Consider the following 12,252-nt stretch of genomic DNA (forward strand, 5'->3'; position numbering starts at 1 on the left):
CACATTTCACTCTGTGACATCTGCATCACTTCAACAAACATCTGGATCATCCCTGATCTCAAGTCTCCGGCTGTCAGCCAATATAAAATGTAAAAGATCAAAAGATCAAAGATAAACAAGTGGAAATTACAGTAAAACTCATTTATAAGTAATTATCTGCAGTTCTGCTCTGACGACCCACGTTGACTACATTTTGTACACCATACACACCCATTGACTCTGAGGGATCAATAAAGGAATGGATCAGTGTGTTTCATATGTTGTGTGCTCTCTGCTGTTTGTGTTATGATTTTATTAAGATGTAAACGTTTAAATTCTCTCAGGCTGTTTATATCTGTTATGATCCTTCATGAGCTTTTGTTTGATCGACATCATTAATCAAATAAACCAATAATTGAATCTCTCTGCAGCAACAAATCTGCTCTATAAAGAAAACATGACGTCATCCTGTGGAAACCTTTTTAAATTAAAAGATTCCTCCTTTTAATTAAAGACGTGAAGAGCTCGGCATCTTTACACATTTATAAAAGGCAACTGTCATCACATTTAATTCATGAAGTCTGATGTTTTCTTCTGTATATATTCTTTCTGTTTAAAATATATTTCCATATTTTTACTGGATCACTTTCTTTTGTTTTAGTTTTTTCTGTTTTTTTTGTTTCTGTGATGACTTCTTGACTTCTCCTGACACAGCTGTTGTTTCTTTAAATTATGATTTATCTGATCTTATATGTGTCCAGATTAAACAAACGAATAAATAAAGGAATAAAGAAATAAAGAAATAAATACATTTCACCTGAGAAACTTCAGTCCTGTCTGCGCTTTCGCGTTTCGCCAAGCGACGAGCCATATTTTGTACCAACTGGCTCTCCGTAGTGAGAGGCGTTGACAAGCAGCAGCAGCAGCAGAAGAAGAAGAAGACTGTTGTGGTAGAAATCAGCCTCTTCAGCCACGACATTTAATCTGAATCAGACGGAATAAAGCGGAACACGGGCGGGTTGCAGCTGGAGGAGAGGCTCGTTGGAACAGAAGGAAGCGGTGGGTGCTGCTGTCAGCTAGCTGTTAGCTGTTAGCTGCTAGCTGCTGCTTAGCAAACAGTCTGTTTGTGTCACTGAGCCGTTAGCCAGCTAGCTAACAGTGACATGTAAGATACTGCAGAGCTGTAACGGGTGTGTGTTTTAATGTAACTGATCCGAGGTAACGTGTTACCTAGTTAGTTAGTTAGCTAGTTAGCTAGCACGGCATACAGACATGGTTTCATTTGGCTTCTTTGACTAATTCGTGATTAAACTGTTGATTAAACTGCTGCACGATATTAACCCGAGGTGGAGGAAGTAATCGGATACTTAACTCAGGTAAAGGTAGAAGTACAGCTATGTAAAAGTACTCAATCACAAGCATTCAGAATCCTGCTTTGATAAAAGTACAGTAGTATTATCACTTCATGTAGTTAAAGCAGTAAAAGTACAGTAGTATTGTTGGAACAGGCTCTAAATGAACTGGTCATTGTTTCCCTTTATGGTTTACAGACTTATTGATCATGGTTTGATTATAGATCCATAAATGATAATTGTACCTTCCTGTGTGTCATCGCCAGGTGAGCCAGGTGAGCCAGTCTGACAGAATGAGCTCTAAAGGAGGCAGCACCGCTCTGACCCGCCGCAACTACAGACTGGCTTCAGACACAGACAAGCCGAGAGCCACAGGTACAGTACTCTGTACAGTACTCTGTGTACAGTACTCTGTGTACAATACTCTGTGTACAATACTCTGTACAGTACTCTGTGTACAGTACTCTGTACTCAGTAATCTGACTGTCTCTGTGTGTCAGGTATAGTGAATGAGAAGCTGCTGAGTGACTTCCTGCACCATGTGTTCCCCTCCACCAAACAGGGACCTGCTCTGGCTTCGCTCAGGTAACATCATCATGAACAACTTAAATAAAAAACATGTCTACGTTCTGATTCCCTCGTCTCAGAGTCTGTGAGTGTGTTGATGTGTTTTCAGTTCAATGTGTGAAATAAGGTGTGTTACAGGCTGAACATATAAAATCCGTCATTAAATGTCCACAGTTTAATTATAAAGCTCTTCATGTGTTAAAAACAGTTAGCGGTTGCTAACAAGTGTCTGAATGAGACTACAGAGGTTGTCGGGGACATTAAACGTCCTCACAGCGCACACGGAGACTCATCTCCTCACTAGTCCGTCTTTACAGGCCCACTTTAGTTACACACTATTCTGACTCTGACTTTACAACTTGTACATTGATCAGTTTATAGAAAACCTGGATAGTAATTGTGCAGTAAGACTCTTAGTGGCGGAGACGTTTAAGTCATGTGACCATGATGTCGTCTGTTTGTAGCCCAGCATTAGCTTTTTACTGCTACACATTTAATTTACACTTCAAACATCACAGAGTGGAGTTCATCTGTGGAGATTATCTGATGAACAGAACCTGGAAGGATCAGAAACTTGTGTTTGACACATTATTTTCTGTAATAATCCAGAATCCTATAATCAATAATCCCACAGAGACACCAGAGTGATGCTAACTTCAGTTAGCTTCAAACATACATACATCATCCTGCAGCTCTGTTAGATGGATTTGCATTAAAGACCTTCATGCTCCCCTCAGGATGAACCTCTCTGGCCTCACCTCCAGCACCACCTTGAGGTTTGAGTGAAACGAGTCAGAAGAACAAAATGTGTTTGATTTGGGAAACAGGAGACGACGTGCTGCTCTGATAATAATAACTCAGTCACAGCTGGTGAAGCTGAGTGTGTGTGTGAGTGAGAGTGTGTGTGTGAGTGTGTTTGTGTTGTACCCTGACCTGGACTAGTGTTACAGTTTCCTTAAACCAGACAGATTCATGTTACCTCTATACATAGACACACACACACACACAGGTTGTCATGCTGTCAGGTCACACAGTGTAAACATGTTAAATATAGTCTCACTCACTGAACTGAAGACACTCAGCACAGATCAGCTGACGTCAGCAAAATGAGAAATCTGTTCAGAAAACTTGGAAGAAAAGTAATGTCTGAAGGACACACACACACACACACACACACTGTGTCCTGAAGCCAATGAAAAACAGGCTCAACAGGTGTCAGAGGTGTGAAATAAACCACTGCATGTTGTGATGGTACGTTGTGATGAGTGTGATGGTACAGTGTGATGAGTGTGATGGTACGTTGTGATGAGTGTGATGGTACGTTGTGATGATTGTGATGGTACGGTGTAGGGCATTAACAGAAAAGCCGATTTGTCAATGCGTCGGCGTCAGTGGCGCAAGTCGACAACCCCTGAGAGTGGTCGACCAGTCGTGTTTTTTTTTTTTTTTTTTTGGGCCGTAAACAGTGACAACAAATTTGTCTTCAAAATAAGAGCTTTACATTGCACCCCATTGGATTTTAGAACTGGGTTCTTAGCGGGGGGCTTTTAATTTGAAAGTAGTGACCGTTTGTAGCTTGCTGCTACACAACAAGCTGACAGCAGCTACTAGCTGTTTGGTTGTGTCCGCTAGCTGTCAGCTACATAGACCGAGGAGACGCTAGCATCTGATAGTACGGTGTGATGAGTGTGAGGTTACGGTGTGATGAGTGTGACGGTACGGTGTGATGAGTGTGACGGTACGGTGTGATGAGTGTGATGGTACAGTGTGATGATGAGTGTGATGGTACGTTGTGATGGTACAGTGTGATGGTACAGTGTGATGGTACAGTGTGATGAGTGTGATGGTACGGTGTGATGAGTGTGATGGTACAGTGTAATGAGTTTGATGGTACAGTGTGATGGTACAGTGTGATGAGTGTGATGGTACAGTGTGATGGTACGCTGTGATGAGTGTGATGGTACGTTGTGATGAGTGTGATGGTACAGTGTGATGGTACGCTGTGATAAGTGTGATGGTATGGTGTGATGGTACAGTGTGATGGTACAGTGTGATGAGTGTGATGGTGCAGTGTGATAGTATGGTGTGATGAGTGTGATGGTACGGTGTGATGGTACATTGTGATGGTACAGTGTGATGAGTGTGATGGTACGGTGTGATGAGTGTGATGGTACGGTGTGATGAGTGTGATGGTATAGTGTGATTGTACAGTGTGATGGTATGGTGTGATGGTACAGTGTGATGAGTGGGATGGTATGGTGTGATGAGTGTGATGGTACGGTGTGATGAGTGTGATGGTATAGTGTGATGGTACAGTGTGATGAGTGTTATGGTACGTTGTGATGAGTGTGATGGTACAGTGTGATGAGTGTGATGGTACAGTGTGATGGTACAGTGTGATGGTACGGTGTGATGATACCTTGTGATGAGAGTGATGGTATGTTGTGATGAGAGTGATGGTACTGTGTGATGAGTGTGATGGTACAATGTGATGGTACGGTGTGATGAGTGTGATGGTACAGTGTGATGAGTGTGATGGTACGTTGTGATGGTACGGTGTGATGAGTGTGATGGTACGTTGTGATGAGTGTGATGGTACGGTGTGATGAGTATGATGGTACAGTGTGATGAGTGTGATGGTACATTGTGATGAGTGTGATGGTACGGTGTGATGAGTGTGATGGTACGGTGTGATGAGTGTGATAGTACGGTGTGATGAGTTTGATGGTACTGTGTGATGGTATAGTGTGATGGTACAGTGTGATGAGTGTTAAGGTACGTTGTGATGAGTGTGATGGTACAGTGTGATGAGTGGGATGGTACGGTGTGTGGTACGGTGTGATGATACAGTGTGATGGTACGTTGTGATGATACAGTGTGATGGTACGTTGTGATGGTACGGTGTGATGATACGTTGTGATGAGAGTGATGGTACAGTGTGATGAGTGTGATGGTACAGTGTGATGGTACGTTGTGATGGTACGGTGTGATGAGTGTGATGGTACGTTGTGATGAGTGTGATGGTACAGTGTGATGAGTGTGATGGTACAGTGTGATGAGTGTGATGGTACATTGTGATGAGTGTGATGGTACGGTGTGATGAGTGTGATGGTACGGTGTGATGGTATAGTGTGATGGTACAGTGTGATGGTACGGTGTGATGGTACGGTGTGATGGGACAGTGTGATGAGTGTGATGGTAAGGTGTGATGAGTGTGATGGTACAGTGTGATGGTACAGTCAGGAGGGATCATAGATCATTTCAAGAAGAATAAATAAAAACTGATTTATTGTTTTTAATGTGATGACTGTAAACACTCGGCATCAGCTGTTTAAATGACTACATGTTTTAAATGATGCTCAGGCTGGACTCTGGACCTCATTAAATCCTGGTTTAAGTTTAAATTCTGTGGCACCAAACTCCAGTTTAAACTATGATCCAGTACTAACTTTAAACTGAGACTCGAGGAGGTTTAACTTTTGACATCACTCTCTTTTAAGAGGGTTAGGGTTAACCAGAACCCCTAACCCTTCTTCTTTGAGGAACTGAACTAAAAAAAAAAAAAAAAAGACAGACTGAAACCAGATGAGTTTTCTGATGAGCAGTCTGTGCTAACAAAGCTGCGCTAACTCAGTAAAACACACATTTAGTTTCTCAGACATGCTTCACAATAAAAGCTGTTTATTATAAAAACAACATCAGGAACTAAACACGACTCCTGAAACAGCTCAAATCAAAACACATTGCTCAAACTCTGTTTAACTTTGCAGAGATGAGCTCTGCTTCAAATCTGATTACTCATTTTAAATCAAGTTTGACTCGACTGATTAGAACTAATCTTAGATTGAATCAATCCTTGTGTCTTTAGAGTTTCTGGATGTTCAGGACAATTTTAGCCCAACAGAGTCACTGACATGATGACCTGCAGGTCAGAAAGTAATCAGAGTACAGCTGCTGACTGAAGAGGCTGTTACGTTCACTATGTTGTGTTATTAATGTGTGTGATTGTGATAACACCTGGACAACAACATGGACTTTACTCAGGACACAAACAGAACAAAAGTTGGACCGTTTGCTGAGAAATATTAAGAATAATTAACAACATAACAATAGATGAGTGATGTCATTTCCTGTTTCCTCCTCTTCACAGGAAGCCGCTGGGTTTCCAGGACCTCAGTGCTCACCTGGAGAGACTGGTGTCTGAGGGAGAGCCCAGTGAGGACAGAGGAGGTAGACACACACACACACACACACACACACACACACACACACACAGACACACTTCATGTTGTTGAACTCTGTCTGCAGATCAGCCTGTTGAAGGTCGTCTCGGTCCACAGCCGGTCGTCCTTGATCACACCAGCGGCTTCGAAGGACTTCTGTTTGTGGATGATGATCTGCTCGGGGTGAGATGACCTGTTATAGATTATTAAACCTTCATCAGAAGAACTGCCGCCATCAAGCGACTGTGACCAGCACTTTGCTGCCATTACTGCGGTTCAGCTGACAGTCTGTGGATATTTAAATATGGCGGTGAGCAGTGATGGCGTCTGATTATCAGGCCGTCATGATTTAGATTTTTTCACCGTAACTAAGAATACAATTCAGTATTTTTCTCTCCACCTCGTCTACTTTCACACATCTGAAGAAAAAAACCATCAGTTAAAAGAGGACACAGCTAGCCAAGCGTTAGCCTGCAGCTAGCTTAGCATTAGCCTGCAGCGTGACTTCCAGACTCTTCTCCTGTGTGACGAAGACGATCAGCTGACTGGTACCAGAGGAAACTCTGACAGCGTCGGACATGTTGGTTTATTTTCTTACTCAGAGATCCTTCATTGAGGTGTTTGTGAGGAGGGTTCACTCTGGACAGATTAGAGAAACTGAACTTTGTAACAAACTGAATTTCTGTCTGTTGTAGTTTCTTGTTGGGTCACTGAAGGCTGCGGTTTGTTGTTGATTTATGGTGAATATTATTTGAACTTGTCATAAAGATGGCAGGATGAAGTCCTGGTGGTGTAAAATACTCTCATCTTTGTAAAGTTGTCAGTGCTGAATAAAAATGTTTAAATTGAAAATCCAGTTGGAGATTTGGAGAATTATGACTGTAATGATTATAAATCAACAAGCTTACAATGACTTCCTGGATCATCATCATGCTCTCCAGGAGCTTCAGTCACGTTTCTTAGTCAAAGTTGATGTCAAATTAAAATCCTGTCATGTGACGGCAGCTTGTTCAACTTTTCTTTTGAGGTAAAGATGGTCAGACAATACTCGTAACCATAGCAACAACACATGTCCCCTGTCTTGTTTCTGTGTTTAATGATTTTTAATGAGTCTTTCAAGTTCTATTGATTTTACTTTTATTGATTTCAGGTGATCGGCCACAGCAACTTCAGCTCCATCAGAGCCACCACGTGTGTTTACAAAGGTAAAACAACTTCCTGTCTGCTGATGATGAAAAAGGAAGTGAGTTGTTTGTGTCTGTCTCTCATATAATGTTCTGTCTCATGTTGTGTCCGAATCTACAAACTGTGTGTCAGACCGCAGCATGTGTGTGAACATGTGTTTACATTCTGCACACAGATTAATGTTGAAATCAGTTTGGTCTCCTGCTGTGAGTCAGCTGTTACACCTACGTGTTGGGATTAACACTTAATGAGAGCGAGTTATCAAACGAGCTGTGACGGAGCTGTGGTGGGAGACATCAGACAGATGGTCTGAACCACCGCTGCTGCTGTTTTACTGTGTAATGTCCCTTTAAATCCAGAATAAAGACCACCTTCTCTCTCTGCAGGGAAGTGGGCTTACGAGGTTCTGATCTCCTCCCAGGGCCTGATGCAGATCGGCTGGTGTACTCTCAACTGTCGCTTCAACCAGGAGGTACACACACACACACATTTCTCTCCCTCGTCACCTCCTTACTGTTGTTGACTGTAGTTGATGTGGCTACTTTGACCTGTAATATGTTGGTGTTCATATTTGCTGTGCTGCAAAACAATGTGAATTATTGTTAATAACAGTCAGATACATAAATTAACACAATCAGTGTTGTTATTTCATGAGCCAAAAATTGGGTTAAAACAAGTGTGTGTGTGTGTGTGTGCGTGTGTGTGTGTGTGTGTGTGTGTGTGTGCGCGTGCGTGCATACGTGCGTGTGTGTGTGTCCTCAGGAGGGTGTGGGCGACACTCCTGACTCTTATGCCTACGATGGAAACAGAGTGAGAAAGTGGAACGTAACAACCACAAACTACGGGAAGGTGAGCAGAGACAGTTTGTGTTGTGTGTTGTGTGTTGTGTGTCTGTGTGTAGGATGATGTCACCTGTCACAGAGAAAACATTCAGAACAATAACGTTTATTTTTGTGTGTTTTAATGATCAAAATATGAAGTGTTTCACACGCAGTAACTGAATAACTGAAACAGTCATCACAGTCCCGTCAGGTTCTCATGTAATGGAGACGTTCACTGCTCCAGTGAACAGGACGGACCTTAGATATGACTTAGCACCAAGAGACACACTCGTCCATTGAACCCACCGGCTCAGCTGTTAGCCACACAGTTAGTGTTATGCTAGCAAGATTCAGTCAGTAGCCCTTTTTACACAGAGACGCCGCATTATTGCCGCAGCGGCGGTTCGCCAATTCTCCGCTGATAACTCCGGAGGAGCAACAGAAGGCGGATGCGGAGAATTGGCGCAGGATCCCCGCATGCAAACGTCAGTGTGAATGGGGCTAGTAACGCTGTGTACGGTTGACAGACAGTCAATACGGGTGTTTTCTGTCTTCTGCAGCTCCCTTACAAAATACTTACTGTAGCTTCATCTCGACATCATCATGACTTCATCACGACTTCATCTTGACTTCATCACGACATCATCTCGACTTCATCACGACATCATCACGACTTCATCACGACTTCATCTTGACTTCATCACAACATCATCACGACTTCATCACGACTTCATCTTGACTTCATCACGACTTCATCTTGACTTCATCACGACATCATCACGACTTCATCTTGACTTCATCACAACATCATCACGACTTCATCACGACTTCATCACGACTTCATCTTGACTTCATCACAACATCATCACGACTTCATCACGACTTCATCACGACTGCATCTTGACTTCATCACGACTTCATCACGACTTCATCATGACATCATCACGACTTCATCTTGACTTCATCACGACTTCATCACGATTTCATCACGACATCATCACGACTTCATCACGACTTCATCACGACTTCATCACGACTTCATCTTGACTGCATCTTGACTTCATCACGACTTCATCTTGACTTCATCACGACATCATCACGACTTCATCTTGACTTCATCACGACTTCATCACGACTTCATCACGACATCATCACGACTTCATCACGACTTCATCTTGACTTCATCACGACATCATCACGACTTCATCTTGACTTCATCACGACTTCATCTTGACTTCATCTTGACTTCATCACGACATCATCACGACTTCATCTTGACTTCATCACGACATCATCACGACTTCATCACGACATCATCATGACTTCATCTTGACTTCATCACGACTTCATCACGACTTCATCTTGACTTCATCTTGACTTCATCTTGACTTCATGACTTCATCACGACATCATCTTGACTTCATCTTGACTTCATCACAACTTCATCACGACATCATCTTGACTTCATCTTGACTTCATCTTGACTTCATGACTTCATCACGACTTCATCTTGACTTCATCTTGACTTCATCTTGACTTCATGACTTCATCACGACATCATCTTGACTTCATCTTGACTTCATCACAACTTCATCACGACATCATCTTGACTTCATCTTGACTTCATCTTGACTTCATGACTTCATCACGACTTCATCACGACATCATCTTGACTTCATCTTGACTTCATCACGACATCATCATGACTTCATCTTGACTTCATCTTGACTTCATCTTGACTTCATCACGACTTCATCTTGACTTCATCACAACATCATCACGACTTCATCACGACTTCATCACGACTTCATCTTGACTGCATCTTGACTTCATCACGACTTCATCACGACTTCATCTTGACTTCATCACGACTTCATCACGACTTCATCACGACATCATCACGACTTCATCACGACTTCATCACGACTTCATCACGACTTCATCTTGACTGCATCTTGACTTCATCACGACTTCATCTTGACTTCATCACGACATCATCATGACTTCATCTTGACTTCATCACGACTTCATCACGACTTCATCACGACATCATCACGACTTCATCACGACTTCATCTTGACTTCATCACGACATCATCACAACTTCATCTTGACTTCATCTTGACTTCATCTTGACTTCATCACGACATCATCACGACTTCATCTTGACTTCATCACGACTTCATCTTGACTTCATCTTGACTTCATCACGACATCATCACGACTTCATCTTGACTTCATCTTGACTTCATCACGACATCATCACGACTTCATCACGACATCATCTTGACTTCATCACGACTTCATCTTGACTTCATCTTGACTTCATCACGACATCATCACGACTTCATCACGACATCATCATGACTTCATCTTGACTTCATCACGACTTCATCACGACTTCATCTTGACTTCATCTTGACTTCATCTTGACTTCATGACTTCATCACGACATCATCTTGACTTCATCTTGACTTCATCACAACTTCATCACGACATCATCTTGACTTCATCTTGACTTCATCTTGACTTCATGACTTCATCACGACTTCATCACGACATCATCTTGACTTCATCTTGACTTCATCACGACATCATCTTGACTTCATCTTGACTTCATCTTGACTTCATCTTGACTTCATCACAACATCATCACGACTTCATCTTGACTTCATCACGACTTCATCACGACTTCATCTTGACTTCATCTTGACTTCATCACGACATCATCACGACTTCATCACGACATCATCATGACTTCATCTTGACTTCATCACGACTTCATCACGACTTCATCTTGACTTCATCTTGACTTCATCTTGACTTCATGACTTCATCACGACTTCATCACGACATCATCTTGACTTCATCTTGACTTCATCAAAACTTCATCACGACATCATCACGACTTCATCACGACTTCATCACGACTTCATCTTGACTTCATCACGACTTCATCACGACATCATCATGACTTCATCTTGACTTCATCACGACTTCATCATGACTTCATCTTGACTTCATCACGACATCATCATGACTTCATCATGACTTCATCTTGACTTCATCACGACATCATCATGACTTCATCATGACTTCATCTTGACTTCATCTTGACTTCATCTTTACTTCATCATGACTTCATCACGACATCATCATGACATCATCATGACTTCATCACGACCTCATCTTGACTTCATCACGACTTTATCACGACTTCATCTTGTCTTCATGACTTCATCACGACTTCATCACGACTTTATCACGACCTCATCTTGACTTCATCACGACATCATCACGACTTCATCTTGACTTCATCACGACATCATCATGACTTCATCATGACTTCATCTTGACTTCATCACGACATCATCATGACTTCATCATGACTTCATCATGACTTCATCTTGACTTCATCTTTACTTCATCATGACTTCATCACGACATCATCATGACATCATCATGACTTCATCACGACCTCATCTTGACTTCATCACGACTTTATCACGACTTCATCTTGTCTTCATGACTTCATCACGACTTCATCACGACTTTATCACGACCTCATCTTGATTTCATCACGACATCATCACGACTTCATCTTGACTTCATCACGACTTCATCACGACTTTATCACGACTTCATCTTGTCTTCATGACTTCATCACGACTTCATCTTGACTTCATCACGACTTCATCACGACTTCATCACGACTTCATCTTGACTTCATCACGACTTCATCATGACTTCATCACGACATCATCACGACTTCATCTTGACTTCATCACGACTTCATCTTGACTTCATCAAGACCTCAGGGACTAAATATGGACTTGTTCAAAACAGCGTTGAGTATTTCTATTAATTCAAGTGATGAGGTGAACATGTATTTAGTGATTTAGTCTATAAAACTATAAGTTATAAGTAAATAAAAATAAATGAGGCTCATACAGATAAATGATGGAGCTCTGAGAGGAAGTTTATTAACTGAGTGATGATCAGACGTCTCCTCAGTTCATCTGTCACACTGAGTCTTTGACTGTCTTCATCACACTCAGCTCTAAATATCAGTTATGTCTCCATGAGTCGTCTCACTGCAGCAGACGAGGAATAAAACTGAATAAAT

General features: G+C 42.0%; 1 protein-coding gene across 5 annotated transcripts in view; it reads left to right on the forward strand.

Moving 5' to 3' along the window:
- Positions 1 to 863: 863 nt before the first annotated feature.
- Positions 864 to 12,252, forward strand: part of rnf123 (ring finger protein 123) — a 120,670-nt gene continuing 109,281 nt past the window's right edge. For 3 of the 5 annotated variants that reach the window (XM_084349473.1, XM_084349474.1, XM_084349477.1), the window contains exons 1-8: positions 865 to 1,038; positions 1,598 to 1,706; positions 1,832 to 1,916; positions 6,049 to 6,128; positions 6,207 to 6,304; positions 7,272 to 7,326; positions 7,693 to 7,778; positions 8,069 to 8,155. In XM_084349473.1, coding sequence (XP_084205599.1) covers positions 1,625 to 1,706; positions 1,832 to 1,916; positions 6,049 to 6,128; positions 6,207 to 6,304; positions 7,272 to 7,326; positions 7,693 to 7,778; positions 8,069 to 8,155 — 573 coding nt within the window. In that variant the 5' untranslated portion in view covers positions 865 to 1,038; positions 1,598 to 1,624. Of the gene's footprint in view, positions 1,039 to 1,597; positions 1,707 to 1,831; positions 1,917 to 6,048; positions 6,129 to 6,206; positions 6,305 to 7,271; positions 7,327 to 7,692; positions 7,779 to 8,068; positions 8,156 to 12,252 lie in introns of all 5 variants that reach the window. The other 2 variants (XM_084349475.1, XM_084349476.1) reach the window with 1 other exon arrangement.

Source organism: Pagrus pagrus (genome assembly GCF_965226575.1).
Source record: "Pagrus pagrus genome assembly, chromosome: 3".
Classification (NCBI taxonomy): Eukaryota; Metazoa; Chordata; class Actinopteri; order Spariformes; family Sparidae; genus Pagrus; species Pagrus pagrus.